This window comes from Propithecus coquereli, unplaced genomic scaffold (assembly GCF_000956105.1).
Source record: "Propithecus coquereli isolate 6110/MARCELLA unplaced genomic scaffold, Pcoq_1.0 Scaffold88, whole genome shotgun sequence".
NCBI classification, from domain to species: Eukaryota; Metazoa; Chordata; class Mammalia; order Primates; family Indriidae; genus Propithecus; species Propithecus coquereli.
This window is the reverse complement of record NW_012155062.1, coordinates 10,974,720-10,993,403: the sequence shown is the minus strand read 5'-3', so window position 1 is coordinate 10,993,403 and position 18,684 is coordinate 10,974,720. Positions and strand designations below refer to the sequence as shown.

The window sequence follows — 18,684 nt, the reverse complement described above, 5'->3', positions numbered from 1 at the left end:
CCAGAGATACCCCCTCAGATCTGCCTAAAAACAGCCGCCCCACCCCCACCTCTCACTCTCCATGCCCTGCTATCCCCCTTACCTGTGCTGGTTTTTGTAGCACTTGTCACCACCTGTGATTGTTTATTTATTTACACTTTTGTTCATTTATTTTCTATCTTCTGCTACTGGGATGTAAGTTACATGTGAATAGCAACTTTATTTGTTGGTGGTATATTCCCTGACATCTACATCAATAAATATATTAGAAATTAATCCATGTCTGACACGTACTATGTGTTCAATAACAAATTAATGACTAAAAGGAAGACAGATGTCTTATTCTGCACTCAGAGCCGCTGAAGCAAACTGAATAGGTATCTCTGAAACAGTAAATGGAATGTTTCTATTGGATTAGGGGAACTCAGTCTCTTTATTGAATTTTTTCCAGTGAATTGAATTGATCCCCAGTAGGTATAGGGGTACCTATGAAAAAAGACTTCCTGGAAAGCCGACATCTGCTTTCACAGGGCAAGTCATCAACACAAGCAGCAAGTAGTCTACCAGGAAGCCAACAAACAATAAATTGAGAGAAAATTAATTTTAGGTTTTTTGATTTGATGCCTTCAACAAGCATCATCATGTGGCCTAAGCTTTTTTGTAGTTACCATTGAAATAGCCAAAGATCTAATGTTGACTAGATGGCTGTTGTTGAAGTACATTCTGGGTCATATTTTGTGTTTTTACAATGCCAAGACAATCTATTATTTCTGTGTGCAATCAGTGTTTAGAATTCATACAAAGACGACAGTCGTACCCATTTAAAAAGTGTTTTCCAAAAATGAAAACAAACAGGGAGAATGGTAATTTTATTCAATCAAGTAATTATTTTAGACTTGGAAGAGCCATTAAAATCGCCCAGACCATTTCACGTTATATTGTGCTGTTTGGGGCCAGCTGGACCTTTTACCAAAAGACATCTCAAGAGGAGACACAACAGACAACAGGCTGAAGTAAACACCCCCCCACACACACCATGGATGTGGTTGGGAGCCAGACCAGGCCCCCTGCCCCAGGACAAACTGGAAACCCCAAGGAGCAGTCCAGGGGCACTTCAGAGCACAGTTAAAAACCACTGACTTAGTCCACCCTTCTTGTTTCACAAATGAGGAAAGGAAAGGAGGCTGAATTTGTCACTACTCAGAGAGTTTTTAGTTGAGGTTTAAGTATTCTGTAGTAAGAGGCATACATATTCTCACTGACTCCCCCCACAGCCCTATAAAACAACATTTATTATACCACACTTATCTTTAGAGATACGCAAATATTGCTTCCTCACGGAGGCTTTTTCTGACATCCCAGACTAACTTAAGTCTCCCATATATTCCTTTAATACCGTGTCCTTCTCTCCTTGAACTCCTCATCAAATTAAATGTTCAGGATGTCTTTCATGCATGTCTACCCACTTAGGAGTCATCCCTACAGCAACAGGGACAGCGTCATTCACCTTCACCACCATGTCCCCACAGCCTGAGCTTGGCCAGGAAATAGACCAGCTGTGGGCACCTTGGGAGGAAGGACTCTGTTGTATTTGTCTTTTTAGCCCCAGGAACTAGTATTGTGTTTACCTCAGAGTAGCAGCTCAATAATTGTGTTTTAATTGAATTGAACCGTGGAAATAAAACTACCTAGAAATCAGAAAAATCTGTTCCAGGCATCACTTGGGCTTTTTCTAGGGTCAGTTGGTCCTGAGAAATTGTCTCACCCAGTTTGTCCTTAGTTTTGTCATACATAAAATATAGGAGTTGGATTTTTGGGTCTTCAGAAACACTCTACATTGAAAATTCTGTGATGCTATTTTCTCTGCTTATAAATATCCCATGAAGGTGCTAGGTAGAAACTTGAATTAATTATATATATATATATATATATATATATATATACACACATATATAAAATTCCAGACAGGAAACAGGAATCAGTGGTTGCAAGAGGACCTTAAGAATCACACCACATGCAATGAAATCTTCATTCTACCATTTACTAACTGGGTGGCTGGTAGATGAGATATTTAACTTACCATGCCTCAGTTTCCTCATTAACAGAACAAGAGTGAGGATCTAATAAGACCACATAACTAAAATGTTTAGCATGATGCTATGTACCTAATAAGATCTCAACAAATGTTAATTGACACTATCATCAATATTATTAAAAGTAGAAATGATTTCTATTTAAGCGTATATAAAAATAGTACTTGATGACATTTTCCATAAATTCACTGGTGTTCCCTCTTACATTTTAGGAGACAAATCCATAAATAGGAACAAGGTAAGAGAAAGCATTAAAATGCATTTGTTACTCTGTACTTTAAAAGTATAAAGATGTAGACAATGTGAAGGCTCAAATATCACCTGAAAAATATGTTCTAGAAGTTCGTAATCTCTGTTTGCAAACCAAAAAATTGTTAACCATTGGCCCTGCTCAAAGCACAATAAATTTAATTTCTGATTCTCTTTCCTTTTACAGACTCCTTTACCACCTCCTCGGTAAGACATTTACAAAAGTATTTTGTTTTGCTACACACTTAAACGATTTGCACCAGCACTTGAAAAGAGAAACACAGACATTTGGCATTGAAAACCTAATACCAGTTGGTCAATGAACAAGATTAAACAAGCCTTCATTCATCCATTTTATCATTCATTCATTCACAGTTATCTACCCAATATAGCTGCACTCATCATTTCTTGATGAAATGTATTTCTTCTCTATTGCTTTCTGTTTCTCTCCCTTCTTTTAGTACAGAAATCTGCCACAGCATATGATGGGCATATATCTAGCATGCACAGATTCATATGAGACTGTGATATGCCCTGGAGGGGCTTAAAATATATAAATATATATGTATTTAAGTGCATATATTTATGATTATAACACATATATAAATACAAATATTATTACACTTGTACATATGTATGGAGGCAAGAGCAACGGGCTTGACCACTGAAGCCCTGAGTGAGCCGCCGCTCCTGCTGCTGTGCGTGGGCCCTGTGAGCACCTCTGCCGTAGCGTGTGTGACACTCTCTGGCCATCACTTCTCTCTATTCCCTCCTAGAGGGAAGCATCTTAAGCCAAGCACTGTGTCTTTTTCCTCTCTCAATCTCCAGCAGCCACCAAAGTGCCGGATGCCCTTTATGAATAAATGAGTGAACGGGTAATAAAATAGCTGAGTGAGGCATTCATTGGCTTTCAAACATTTTCATATTTCTTTGGGGAGTTTTAAAAGCTCAGGTCTTCCAGTCTGGGATAAATGTAAGGCTGTTATCATATTCTCCCCAGGCCTCCTAAAACCAAAATGGGCAGCGTATTAAAAAGCATATGAGACCCTGTAGAAAATTATATCACCCCCTTCAGACAAGAGCACCAGACCAAAGAGAAAGTCTCAGGGAGCTTAGACTCATTACAGGAATAGTCTAACATTCAAAGGGAACTGAAATAGATCAAGCTGCTCCCCAAGGTAAAGTTGGCATCCCAGAGCTGAAGTTTCCACCCCAAAGTTGGGGACGCCAAGGGAGGAAAGTGTGGATTCAGGCTCAGAGGAGCCCTGGCGAAGCAAACTTCCTCAGCCTCCCACGGTGACTCTTCCCACAGTCCTCCTGTGTCGCTCCTGAAGAAGTACCAGCCCTTGCCCCTGGAGCCAGAGAGAAGCAGGTCAACTTTCCCTCAGAGAGGGCCCAGGTGAGAAATTTGTTATTTCTGCTGGTGAAGTGATCAGGAAGACAGTCTGTGTGGGGAAGGGGGCCGAGGGAAACCAAACAAAGCACCTCCTTGAGCCACTCCCTCATGGGGTAGGGGCGGAGAAAAGAAGTCTTAGAAGCCTGTGGTTTGAGACTTTGCAGAAAATACAGCTTCTGTATAATAAAATGAGTTATTGAAAGAATTGCTCACTTGCAGTGTGAATTAGTTATTAAAGAAAATGTCAAATGCCAGTACAGAGTCAGCGTATTTTATGTAAAAACTGAGAGGGGTTCAGGCTATTCCAGAACCAATATTGGCCCCCAGCTTCCCATCACCCAGGTTGGAAAAATATAACCATGCTTGAAAACTCTTTTGTCAAAAACATGATTGCCTTTTTGACAAATAAATATTATAAAACCAACCCTCTGGTGTTAGGTACTGATGACGGATCCCCACTCCCAAATGCGTGGGACATTCGGCAGCTGGCTCTAATCACAAAATGCGACTAACTCAAATGAACTTTTTTTCCCCTCAAAGAGTCTAAATTTCCCAAATTACCTTATTTTAGAAGTCAGAACAGAGATTAGCATTTCCTTCTGTTCCTGTACAGAATGAACGATGCTTTCTTACTGCAAGCTTGAATCAGCAGTTTGGGGCACAAGGCATTATTTAGTTAGGAAGGCTCTATCATGGACACAGAAATTCAAAATATCAGGCTCATTTTGAGCTTCTATGGGAAACCCATTCATGACTGCCTCTAATGGGAGACAGTAAATAGCCTAAAATGTCATCCCTCACTCTTAACTGACTGGTGAGCGTCTCTTCATCTTTTCATCCTTTACTGCCCCGCAAGAACATAAGTCTTCTGGAAACCCCTTCATCCTCCTCCTCCTCCTCTCTGCCACAGAATTTCCTCCCTTGTCTGTCCCTCTCTCAACCAGCCTAGCACCCTGGAAAGGATCGCAGGCTCTCAAGTCTGGATTCAAACTGCTCAGGTCGAAATTTAGATCTGTCAGTATTCCCGATACACCAGAATCTCTTAAACATTGAAAACACTAGAATTAGCCTCGATTTAATCCAGAATAATTAATACCATAGGTGTTTGTTCTACTTCATTAACTCTAGTCAAATCTCTTTATCTTCTCCCATGCCCAATTAAAAGGGGGAGAAAGGGTACAGATGTGCTATCTCAGATGGGCTGATATAAGGAGGTAAAAACTGGAACCTCAGTACAGTCGCCTATTGCTTGGAGATCTGAGTCTGAGCTATAATGTCTGCACATGATATGCTTCTGGGACCCTTACAAATCTAGATCAGCAGCTTTCAACTGAGATCAGCGTTGCATTCTTCAGATGCAGTCTTTCATCGGCAGCTCTGGGTGCACAGAATGTACACCCTCACCCCACTTCTTTCATACTTTCCTCACCTGATTTCGACCACATCCTAACAATAGCATCCACTGAATGCCCAACATTTTTATTGTTATCTCTAGCAATTTTCACAATAACCCTCCAAGACGAATATTCCTGTTGCCACTTTGCAGATGAAAAAGAAATGAGGTGTAGGGAAGTTAACTGACTTACCAATATAATGAAAGGCTTGGAGTGTATTCTGAGACCTTTCCAACGTCCATATTATCACATCCCATGTCCAGTTCTCTCCCTGCCATTCCATTTCATGGTTTTTATCTTGCCTCAGATCTCCTTTTGGTATCAGCATCCTTTCTCTTACACAGGCCTTCCCGGGATCCCACTACCTGACAGCTTCATATTTAAAACTCTTAACATTTCCTCAAAGCAAAAGACTGAGAGTTTTAAAATCAAGTTAATAATATGCCCAACTGTGCCAATGAAACTTTGACGTGAAAAATAAAATGTCAGGAGGAATGATTTAAATTCTCCTAAAATGAGAAGCAAGTTTATTCATGTCCTTTCTATCACCACCTTTCACATTGGCTCTTAACTTCTTCTTTTCCTTAGAAAATTATGAGAAAAATAACCTGGCTTTAGTTTTATGGAACAGTGATAAATATCACACTGGACTATGGGCTGTTAATTTGGCAATGAAAATGTAATGAAAGGTTTGTAAGGGCTCGGAATGATTTTACCTTGGTCATTATGAACTGTATTTTATGTAACACCATATTTCTTTTTCTTGCAGACAGATAAGCTTAAAAGACTTAAGCGAGGTAAGTAGCAATTTTATCCTGGGAAATAAAGAAGGGAATTTGTGTGCATTAAGTGTCTGCGATGGACAAGATGCTATTCTTCGGTTACTTTATCACACTTAATTTTCACAATAGCTATGCTCAAAATGTACTTTTATCCCAATTTTAAAGGTGAGAAAGCCAAAGTAAAGCAAGTTAAAATCCAGGTTTTAAACCAGAATCCTATTGTGCTACTATGTTCATTCAGTGTTTACTGGTACAATAAAGAACATACCCATTCCACATGGAAAGCAAAGTCTCCACTGATGGCTTCCAATCCCCAGCATTACAGAAATAAAATGCTGGAAATTGTATTGTACTTTGCTATTTGTTCTTCATAAGAAAGACAGAACTGCAAAGTAGAAGGAATATGAGATTCAGAGTCACACAGACCTGGGTTTGAATCCTGCTCTGCCACCTACTAGTTTTGTGAACTTTGGCAACTGCTTCTACACCCACCCATTTCTATTTCCTCAGCCATAAAATAGGGATGGGTACATTTCTTTGCACAGTTGTTGTGATAAAGGCAAAGTAAATAGAAGTGCACAAATGGCCAGGTGACTAGTAGAGGCTAAATAAACACTACAAGTTACGTAAGAGCCTTCTAAGGGTGGAAGGTGAGTCACCCATGACTAATGGAAAGTCTCCATCCAACAACACGAGTGGCCTCACCTCACTCCCACCGGACTTCTAAAGGATTCGGTTCTTGTCTTCATATTTGACCTATACTCTTGCATCTTGACCACAGAGGTTGGTTTCTTTCCTGATTTTCTTTCTTTTTTATTTGTTGGCTTTATCAGAATGTTAAAATCAAAAGTCACATATCTAGTCTGTCACTCAAACAAGACTTCAATTACCTCTAATCCCTCTAGTCCATAAAACAATCATATCCAGAAGGATAACATACATAACTGCTGGATGAGAGGACGAGCTCTGGTTCCACAGAGGACTTCATCAGGCTCACGCTTTTCCGGGAGCTGTTGGACTTCCCAAGTGCCACCTGGAAGGAGCAAGCTGGGGGTGATTACCAGCTGCTGGGAGAACCTACACATCTAAGGTGCCTGAACCCAGGACTCCACTCCTTTCTTCCTGTGGGTCAGGCTCATGTATCTCAAGTAGTAATTGGCCACCACTCAAGATGACCTTAAGTCTATGGACTCATTGGTCAGTCTGACAAGACAGTAGGCCCTCCAATCCTAATCAAGCGAGGGGAAAGTGGGGAAGTCAGCCTTAGACTTCAGGGAGCATGCAAGACTGTTGGTTTCCTTTACCACTTTGATTGGCATTCTGCTAGAAGTTGATATGATCTAAAGAACTTTTCAAAAGAAGGCAGAATAATGGCCAGCAAACATATAAAAAATGCTCAACATCTCTAATCATTAGAGAAATGCAAACCAAAACCACAATGAGATATCACCTAACCCCAGTGACATTGGCCTCTATCAAAAAATCCCAAAACAACAAATACTGGCGAGGATGTGGAGAGACAGGAACACTCTTACACTGCTGGTGGGACTGCAAATTAGTGCAACCTCTGTGGAAAAGAATTTGGAGATACCTCAGAGAGCTAAAAATAGAAATACCATTCGATCCAGCAATATCACTATTAGGCATCTACCCAAAAGAGCGAAAGATATTCTATAATAGAGACATCTGCACCCGAATGTTTATGGCAGCACAATTCACTATTGCAATGATGTGGAAACAACTCAAGTGCCTGTCAATTCATGAGTGGATTATTAAAATTTGGTATATGTATACAATGGAGTATTACTCAATCATAAGAAACGACAGTGATCTAGCACCTCTTATATTTTCATGAATTGAACTTGAGCCCATTATCCAAAGTGAGGTATCACAAGATTGGAAGAATAGGCTACACTTATACTTGCCATCAAATTGGCACTAACTGATGAACACTATGGTGCTCACATGGCAGTAATATTCTCCAGGTATTAGGGGGATGGGGGAGTAAACTCACAACTAAAGGACACGGTGAGCATTGTAGAGGGGAAGGGCATGCCTCTAACCCTCGCTTGGGTGAGGCAAAGACATAAAATGTAACCAAAATGTTTGTACCTTCATAATACCCTGAAATAAAAAAGAAGAAGAAGAAGAACAAGGTCTAGTGGAAAAATACATTCTCCCTCCTTATCTTTTGCTGAGACACTTCCCCATTGTTTGTCTGGGCTGAGATTCAAGACCATTTTTCCATTTCAAAAGCCCATCTCATCTTAAAGGGCAGTGCTGCCCTTGTGTGTGTGTTAAGTGCTTGCTTGAATTCTGTCTTGCTGGCTAGAATCTGTTCCAGCAGAAATGATGTGCTACCTATCCCACCTCAAATTCACAAGGCACCTTAGAGTCATCAAAGAGAGTGGAGACTCATTGTCTCATTTTATCCTCACAAAGCCATAAGGAAAGAATGAGCAGAGGTGGCAAAGTTGGCCAGAATCCCCACAGCTGGTAAGAGACAGAGCCAGTCCAGGAAATCTCAAAGTCCAGGTCTCCTCCCCACAGCCATGACTGTCTGCCTTAAAAAATACAGAAACACCTCTGAGCCAAAGTAATAAAAAAGCGAAAGGAAAGAAGAGATGACAGGAGGAGAGAGGGAGGAGAAAAGAAGGGAAGGAAGGAAGGGAAGTGGGAGGGAAGGAAAAGGGAGGAAAAACGGGACACAGAGGGAAGTAAAAAAGGAGATATCACTATTTAACTTGAATGTGTTTATTTTCTAACAATAAAAAAATTAAAATAGAAAAACTAGAGAGATTTCACTCCGCTTTTCTAATTGCATTTGATTTTAAATTCAGAGCCCTCAAGCAAAAAGTTGGCTGGATCTCAATTAAATAAAACAACTGCTCTCCAGGCAGAGGGCTTCTCAGCGGTATTTACAGCTCTGCTTCCCCTGCCTTTGACAAGCCTGACAACTACTGCTCCATCTGATTGAGCACTTTGAACTACCAGGTTCAAAGTCCTGGGGAAGACTCAGTGGGGAGACTCTCAAACCACTCATTAGAATGGATGCATTACCCTTTTTACTTAGCCTATAGATTGGCTGTTGTTTGTTGTCCGTAATGAAATGTACATCCTCTTTCCAGAACCCTAGGGGATGCCAAAGTCTTTGAAACAAAAAGCCTTATCTGTTGGCTAGCTTCAGACAAGACATACAACGCCTCTCTAGCAATTTGTTGCTAAAGGTTTCTTGGCTACCACGCAAATGTGAGTGAAGAGAGCTGGGTTCAGGGTCAGTTTAGCCTCAAAATAACTGTGGGAACCTGGGTAAACGGCATCACCTCTTTGGACCTCATCTGTAAGCCCATGGCTTTTAACATATCATGGACCTCACACCCCTTTTAAAATTTGATCAAAGGTATAATAAACCTTCCTCACCGCAGGGGAAAAAACACATATATACATATTTATAGAGAAAAAAATTTAGCTTTCATTTCACAAGGTTCATGGACCCACTAGGCCATTCGGTGACCTCTTTCATCCCCCAGGTTAAAGACGTTTTCATATCTAATAAATATATAATAAATAATACCTAAGGTGAATCCCCAGCTGATGCCATATAGACTTCATAAAATTATTTGCAGTTACATAAACACTGCAGCAAATACTGCACCTACTGTAAGGCTTTTTGATTCTTCAGGAGTAGAGTGGGGCCCCCAAAGATGCAAGGCCAATAAGCATGTAGTTTTTCATAATAAAGGTTGCTTAGGAATTCTGCCGCCATTAAAGAAGGAAAGAGAAAGGAAATGTGCAGAAAGATAAATGGCTACATTTAAAAAGAAAAATGTGAATATTTTTATGCTTATTTTTTAAAATAAAAATTTCAGAACAAGTATAAAGAAAAAAATTAACCATAGTCTTATTGGTTAATATTTTAACATATTACTTTAAATGATTTTTTACATAACACGGACACATATGCATACATATAAAATGTAGTACAATGCATACATGTAAAATGAAACTATATCATGGGTCGAGTTTTTATCCTGAACTTTTTATGTAACATTGATGCATACTTACAGTGATCATCGTGTTTCATTATCTACATAAATACTTACAATACCTTGATAATATTCCAAAAAGGGAGGATAGCACCAAAATTAATTCAATGATTTTCACTTATCTGGGCATGTAGACTGTTTCTAATAATTTGACACTATAAAAGTAAGGGTGTACTGAGCATATTTGTACACAGAACTTGGTCCAGAATTCAGGTTGTTTCTTAATTGGTCTCATCAATGGAATTACTGGGGTAAGAATAGAATATGTCTACGACTTTTGATAACTATGGTCAAATTGCTTTCCAAAAGAGCCGATGCAATTTATAGTCTCATCAGCAGACTTTGTAACTTGTCTGTTACATCACACAGAGTCTAACATTTTAGTTTTTGCTTAGTCTTTTAGAGAATTATTCGTAGATTTTTTTTAAAAAGCTATACTAACAAAAATTTTGCCCAAACTCCACTAACTAAATGATCTAAAAAACACACGTGGTATTACATTCAATTCTCTATCACCAGGAATCATTCATCATTATTATTTTTTTAAATTTAATACAGGTCCTTGGAACAGAAAAAGGTGAATTTTTTACATTTGTTTTCTTACCCTAATACTATCAGAATAAGTTCTGTTTCTAGATCTATAGTGCTAGTCATTATTTAAAAGGTTGGCTGTTTTGAAGCCTAGGATGTATGAGGGTATGTGTGTGTGTGTGTGTGTGTGTGTGTGTGTGTGTGTGTGTGTGTGTCATGTGATCCAGATGGATCCAGGACCTCACAGTCTGTTCAAGAGTTCTCTAGTCTAAACAGGATGATTTAAATCAGGGGTGGGCCAGAGGTCTTTCTTTAGCCACACACTACTGACCAAAAGTAGTCATACTGTCACTCTGCCACTTTGGAAAGACATTGCTGGCCCCCTCCTCCAGGGAAGTTCTTGGTGTCCCTCTGCCTCTGGTGTCACCCATGCTCACACATATATGCCTCTTTCATACACACACTGTGCATACACACGTTTGTACACCGTTGGTGTCATTGTGGAAGCATGCAGTCTAACACTCACTCACATCCTAAATGGCAGGATGTTAAGCAGGTAGTCCCTTCATGCTCACCTTTGAAACACTGTTCTCCATTCACTTAGAATGAAGAATTATGTCCAAGGCCAGAGGGCCTGCGTCATGGCCCAAAGAGTTCACAAGAGACAGTATAGTTCAACAAAGCAACAGTGGGTTAGGATTTCAGAGGTTTTCTGCCAACTCACCATGTGGTTTGGTCAAGTTGCATTTCCTCTGTGGATCTCAAGTCAACTCTTTTCTATATACTGAGGAAATTAAACTTGAAGAAGGGCCTAACCTACGTTTGTGGATTCCCCAAGAGTCACCTGATGAAGTTGTGGGTGTTTGTTGCCAAGTCTAAATAATTTTAAAATCTAATGAAAACTATGTCCTTTCCCACAATAAGTCTCAATATCCTAACTAAAATGTCCACGTGTTGTTGCACCAGGGCTTCCGTGATTATCAACACAACAATGTTCAGCTCAAGAGGGACAGGTGCTCTGGGTAGCTGTTGATGCCATGAAATAATTTTGTGGGCTGTGCGATTAATGGTCCAGTCACTGATTCACATTTCAAGTAATCACAGTCCTTCAATCAAAGGTGGCCAGTTCGTGATCAACCTTGGACAGAGCACAGAATAACAACCAAAATTAAGACACATCAGTGTCTGTATTTATTCTTAGCTTTATTACTTACAGCCACAACTGGAAGAGTGTTTTATGGGATTCCATATCATAGTATCATTATGTGCCCTTGGTAATTCTGGGTGGCTAGTTAAAACTATGATGAAAAGGAAATAAAAAGCAGTAATACCAATGGTGTACGGAATTACTAAATAACTCCAGTTTGTATGGTTGGCAAAACTTTTCAAAACTTGATGATCAAGGGGAAAAAAATTGAGAAAATGTATCCCTGGTTGTAACCAGGTGGGGACTGCTGGCACACATCAGAACCCTGGGAGCTCACCTGCCCTGTGAGCACAAGAATACAGGTGCTGAGGACCAGCACTGAGCATCCTCATTCCCTGCATCATCCAGAACAGGTCTATGGTGTGACTTTTTCCTCAGGTGGCCTCTCTCAGAAAGGTCTTCCTGAACCACGCATACAGTCACTTTGTAACCCAAAGTAGCATTTTATTTTCTTTATACTGTCTTAAATGCTCTTTTTGATCTACTTGCACGCTTATTTTCTGTCTTCCTTCGTTAGAATGTAAGAACCAGGTCTGTCTTCTTCTCCACTGTATTCCAGATTCTGGCAGAGTACCTGTCTCATAGCAGGTGTTCAGTAAATATTTGTTGAATGATATAAATGAATGAATGAATGAATGAGAATGAAGCTAAAAGTCTTTTAAGTTAACTGCTTTAGAATAATCCCTAAAATACCTTTCAATGTATTAATAATATTCTTTCTTCCTGGGAAGTTCAATGATATTTTCCAGGTTGTAAATATCCAAAGCAAATTGTACAGCCTCAGGGAAAACTTACTCTCAGGAGCCAGAAAAGTTGTAGAATACACAGGTTACAGTTTCCACTGACCACCAACAGCCCCTTCCTAATAATCAGAGATAACTCGGATGAAATTATAGTCATTCCAATGAGCTTTAGATGGTTCTCATTCATTTTTATTTTGCAATCTGACCAAATTATGTCACTGTTTCACACAGTTCTTCATCACCAGATAAAGCCCGAATCATCTCATCTGTCACAAAACCAAAATACTCAAGAAATTCCACTTGCCATTACCAGGTAAGGAGCCAGGAATCCCTTGTCGGGTCCTAGGTTGAGGGTCGGGTCATGTGCTGCCTCGAATAATGACGCGCACCTCCGGGGGAATGGACACACTTGAAGCTCGGACTTGGGGGGGAGGGAGGGTAAGGGCATCATACGTAACCTAATCATCTGTACCCCCATAACATGCTGAAATAAAAAAAAAAGAAAAATTAAAAAAAAAAAAAGAAAATCTTTGGCCTTTGTTTCTGAAGCCCAATGATGAGGCCCACACGAAACTTGTGAATCACAGCTGTTATTGAGTTTAATGACGCTCATTCTGAAATTTATAAGTGATTGAATGTTATAGAAGTGTGGAGATTTTAAAGATTAAATATTAACTAGATAGGATTAATTGGAATGGATGCCAGTCAATCTGGAGAAAAAATTGGTTGTTTCTAGCTATTCTCATTTGATGACCACACCAAAGTTTATTATTATTTTTGAATAGCACTTTATGGATGACAGTTATTGAAAGTGCCATTAACTGATTAAATACTTGCCTGATGAGGTTATTGTGACAACTGTCAACCCAACTGAAGAGTTGAGTAAACTAAGGCTCAGGCAGGTGACTCATTGACCAAGGTCACTGCAAATTAATAGTGGCTTCCTTAAAAAAAAATCCAGGGCCTTCAGTATGCGTGCTGTAAGGCCCTCATGGTCTCACTCTGGCCAGGGGCTCCGAACTCAGTTCCAGCTGCTCTCTCCTCCCTTCCTGCACTGCAGCTTCACCAGACGCCTTCTGGCTGCCACAGCATCACTTACTGCACTTCATCTGCCCACACCGTTCCCCTGCCTCTAACACTGCCTCATACTTACCCTACCCCTGCCTGGAAAACTCCTAGCCATCTGTCAGACCCCAGCTTGTAACCACAATGAAGGCAGGTGTAGTTCTTATCCATTCCTCAGTAGAAAAAGCTGAGGCCCAGAAAGACTGAGCCCTTTACTGCTTGAAGTCAAGCCCAACCTCAAATCCCAGGCACTTTTCAGCTGCCCATGCTGCTTATAATGACTTGATTCTGAAAACACAGCCCACAAATCCTGACTATCCCTGGGTGCCTGTCCACAGCTAAAATGCTGCCTTTTATTTATTGAATAAATATTTAATCTGGGAACATACCATGTTTGTGGCAGAACAGAACAGCAGTTAGGCGAGATCCACTGAAGTCAGACAGTCTGACTTCATCACTAGTGAACTATGTGATTCTGGAGACGTCGCTATCTTACATGGGAAACTTGGGGCAGAGCCAGGCATGTTGCAAGAGCCCAGTAAAAGTCAGCTCTCATTGCTGTCACCAGGCCCTGTGCATCGGAGGCATGACCACCATGTCCCAGGTTTCCCCTCTCTCATTGGCTTCCCTTCTCCTATTGTGCACCTTCAGTAACTTCGTTCCCACTCTTCGGCCTGTGGGTTTTAGGACTATGGCTTCATAACTCTTATTAGGCTTATCACTGTTTAAGTCCCCAACAGATTATAAAAATCTCTTCCTCATACCACAATATAATACCGTTTCCTAAAAGGGGAAAAAAGACTATCATATTGTAGTGAAAAAATAACGAGCTCTCCAGTTGGACTCTTATCTGTAGTAGTTGTTTAATGTGGTTTTGGCTGCTTCTGTCTATTCAATAAATTAAACAAACAAAGTCTCCTGATTTTTCTTCCCCTCTTAACTGGCTGCTGCCACTAAGTCCTCATCTTGGAGTTTTTCCCCAATGGACCTCTAAATGGTGGTGTTCCTCAGAGTTCACCTGAGGTCCTCTTTTCTATCAGTAAGGCCCGCAGAGTCGCATCCATCCCTGGTGTCAAATGTCAACCTCATTTGATAATTCCCAAATCTCTGCCTTCTGCCCAAACCACCTCCCTTGACTCCAGACCTATACATCCAATTACCCACGGGGCAGTTTTCTTTAGATAGAACCCAGGCTCCACAAACTTGAAATGTTCAAAACTGAACACTTCATTTCTATTCTCATTCCCAAACCAACAATATCTTCGTGTAAACGTCCTCGCCTCGGTAAGTGGTAAGCTCTTTTTCCCATCCTCACTCTTCCTATCCAATCCATTTCCAACTCCCAAAATTCTACCTCCAAAGCACATCTGGAATGTATCCATTTCTTCCCCATTTCTCCAGCTCCCAGCATAGACTGGCCACCATTAACTTTTGCTTGAACTATTGCAGTAGCTTTCTAACGATACTGACCATCTCTACACCCTACCTTTCATCCTTAAGGAATGACATTCTGCTCTCTTGCAGAATAGGCCATATTTTCTTGCCTCTGAGCCTCTGCACATGCTGCTCCTTCTGGGAGTACCTGGAGCACACTCTCACTCCTGTTCATCCTTCAGGGGTCAGCTTAGTGAGCATTTTTCCAAGGAAGCTTTTCCTGAAACCCACAGCAATTTTGTCTAGTTTAAATGTCCTTTTACTACCACAGAACCTTGTGTTGTGTTCACCTGTACCACGGCATTTATCCTACATTATGATTATGGTACAAGGATGTCTCACTTCCATAAACTAAGCTCCATTAAGGCAAAGGCCATGTCTTATTCATTTTATATTTCCCAAAACATGCCATGTGCCTAGTAAGTGCTCAGCACATGTTTGTTAAATGAATCATCATTTTTATTTTTGTTTTTGCTTTTTTCTGCTTCTGTTCTTATAAACTATATACTTCTAGAATATTCTCAGAAGATATTTCTATTTCTTCAATATTTTCTAAAAATACTGAAAAAATTAGGGCAGAGAAATTTTACTATTCATTTTTCCTCAAACACTTAACAAATTGTACGCTGGCTTCTAATAAAGGGATTCTGGTTCTAACAGAGTCAAAGCTTGAATGTCAGTAGAGGTCTGACTAGTGATGACTGGTGATGACAGCCCAGTGTGGTGGTTGGATGAACTGCTAGCATTTTTACCTACAGAGAATGCTATAAGACACCAGGCTTTTGTGGAGCTAACAAAAACCAGATATATACTCAGTTGATTTCATCGGTGCTAGAAAAGAGTCAGGTTTCATTTAATTAACCCAGAGGCTTCAGTCAATAGGACAATCCTTGGTACAAAGCATGCCCCATGTAATTAGATTTAACTGTAGTAGCACTTAGAGTTGATATGGATGCTGACCACAATACAAAAATGAACCAGAAAATTAGAGCTAAGTATTAAGTAAAGTAAAGCCATTGATGAACAGTCTTGGTAACATCATTTTTGGTGTGTTTAAACATGCATATTGTTATTTTGTTTGTCTTACATTTTTATAATCCCTTTTTCTTTGTGGATTTTTCATAATAGTCCATATAGTCTTCTTACATCGCTCATACTTCAAGAAAGAATAAAATGATTTCTATACTCTTCTTCCATGCTATGGTTGGCTCTCAGTTGGTAAACAGTTTCTACAGACTATGAGCCCCCAACCAGCCAAATATTGTTTTCTATAGTGACCGTACCAACAAGGCAAGTCTAAACTTGAGAAGAACTTGTATAGTCAGTCAATTTGTTCCATACCTAATATTTGCCAGTCTTGAGAAAGGAGAAGAATCAGCCTCCTAGTGCCTTACAAAGCAAATGATTCCTCTAGAATATCCAACAAAGTATAAAGTGCTTTATAAATGTGACTTTAGGCCACTATCATTGACCTTGCCTCTGAGTGGAATTTTACCACCAAGGAAAATACTAACATTCTTTCAATTCTAACATTTCCTTTTAGCTCTTCATTCGTGATGAGAAACCCCAGTGTGCCAAACAGAGGTAAGAGCACGTTACGTAAGAATTACAAAATAAACAGGTAAGTTATCATACTACGATATTCCTGCACTGTGACTTAACTTTCATGAACCCGAGTCACTGAGCTGATGTGTGTAGATGTAATTAACTCATGTTCATTGATAGATAGTGTTCCATTGTGTTAATATGACATAATTTTAATTCATAATTATAAATGATCGCTTAGGTGGTTTCCAGTTTTTTCCTCATAGAACATCATTATGCCCTGGACACTAGTGCAGATGTCTTCCCATGGACACGGTATGATAATTTCTCTTTGTAAGAGTGAAACTGCTGTGTCTTAGGATCAGCATCTCTTCAGTTGTCCTAGATGTGTTTTGTAAGTAGGCATTTTAATTAGTCCCACCAACAGTTCATGAGCTCCCCTTCCTCCCCATCCTCTCCAACAGTTGTTTTTGACAAACTTTTCATTTTCCAAATCCACTAGGTATACAATAAATTTATCTTAAGAAATATCTGTGAAATGGAAAAAATAAAGCTGACCCCTTCGTAAAGAAAAAAATCAGAAAGATACCATGTCTGTGGTGATGTCTAAAGCACTGTATAAACAGAGTGTCATATAACTATTAGCAGTGGGCTTGGATACTATTACTATTATTTTGCCCAAACTAGATCTGTCATGTCTTTCTTTCTTTCTTTGCTCTATACACCATAGAGATTCTGTGTTCAGGTGAAGTGCTATAATCCCTCTCTGCTGAGCCAGAAAAGAGGGTTTTGGGACTGAAGGAAGCAAAGCCCATGGGGTACAGAGGAAAGGGTGAGGGCTCTGCTGATCTTCACCCCAATTCCGCCTCTCTCCCTACAATAGGATCACCTTGAGAAAGCTAATTCTTTGGGTTTCACCCTCTCCTATTCATAAAATTAAAAAAATATTAACTCATATATTAATATTAATATAACACATGCACACACACACAGCCCTCTGCTTGGTTGTTACATTTTAATATTCTTCCTTCTTTTCTGCATTCCCTTTTCTTCTTTCTATCCCATTGACCTCAATAGCCAGGGTTTTCTTCCTGGATTCCATCATGCCCTCATTTCACTTCTGCCATGTGCCATCTGGGCCTTAGGTTGGAAAATCAATCTGATAAACTCATTTCCCCTAACATACATATTGCTAATAGGTGTTTCCCAAGATAGGGTCCTTTTATTAAAAGGTGCCCAAAGAGGGCTGTGATCAACCCAATGGACTCAAACCTTAAACATCAAATGTCAGGAATAGGAGTCCTAAAGGTCAGATCTGGGTGGACAAAGATGAAACGGAGCTGAACAGATCCAGAAAGGGCACTACGTAGGAGGTTCTGAAAATATGTTGCAGGGATGGGAAAACAGAATCGTAGCTTAGAGAGGAATCCAGAGTCTTAACCTGAAAAATAAAATCATGCACAAGTAAAAAATAAAGAGCAATTGAAGAATGGAATAGAAGTGTTAGTGATGGGGAGAGCCTTCACAGATATGAGTGCAGTCAAACATCCTAGGGCTGTGAGTATGTCATTTGTACTGGGGTCATTTAGGTTGTTTTCCACTCATCTCAGAGGAAGCATGGTTGATTAAAGAGGTCTGGGATGGATGGGGAAATGTTTTGGCCTCCATTAATTCCTCTTTCGGTAAACAAACATCCACCAAGCACATGGTTTGTACCCAAAATCAGGCTGGGCTGGAAGAACCCAGAATAGAGACACCCTTCTACTAACCAGTGTTTAAGCTCCTGAGATGCTTTCCCATCGACTTACTGAACTGATATAGTCACTTTACTAGGTAAAAATTCATCATCACCAGTACTTGGCGATATTAAGTACAATACACAATCACTACTCTCCTAGAATTCTTAGTCTAGTAGGCTCTCCAAAGCTTACTGGTTTTATTAAATAACTTGAATGCTTCAGGTGTGGGCATTCATGCAGAATAGTGAAATCTACACTTCTGCAGATGTAGATATTATTATACTTATTCTACAAATAAGAAAAGCATTTTGGAAAAGTTCAATTATTCTTATTAGTTCAGTTACTGGTGGATAAACAGATTTGGCTCATTTCTTTGGTAAATGAATTCAAACTAAACTATTAGGATCCCAAGCAAGTAGATCTCAGATCTCAGGGCAAAACAATACTTTGATGTGTTGAAAGAGTGTCCAGAAAGGCTTGG

The 18,684-nt window shown here is 39.9% G+C and overlaps 1 protein-coding gene across 1 annotated transcript in view; it reads left to right on the top strand.

Moving 5' to 3' along the window:
* Positions 1-18,684, top strand: part of CLNK (cytokine-dependent hematopoietic cell linker) — a 105,906-nt gene that overhangs the window by 67,399 nt on the left and 19,823 nt on the right. Inside the window, exons 10-16 of the mRNA XM_012664266.1 lie at positions 2,285-2,310; positions 2,509-2,528; positions 3,634-3,720; positions 5,881-5,908; positions 10,498-10,516; positions 12,652-12,733; positions 16,463-16,503. Of these exons, the coding sequence (XP_012519720.1) occupies positions 2,285-2,310; positions 2,509-2,528; positions 3,634-3,720; positions 5,881-5,908; positions 10,498-10,516; positions 12,652-12,733; positions 16,463-16,503 (303 nt within the window). The remainder of the gene's footprint in view (positions 1-2,284; positions 2,311-2,508; positions 2,529-3,633; positions 3,721-5,880; positions 5,909-10,497; positions 10,517-12,651; positions 12,734-16,462; positions 16,504-18,684) is intronic.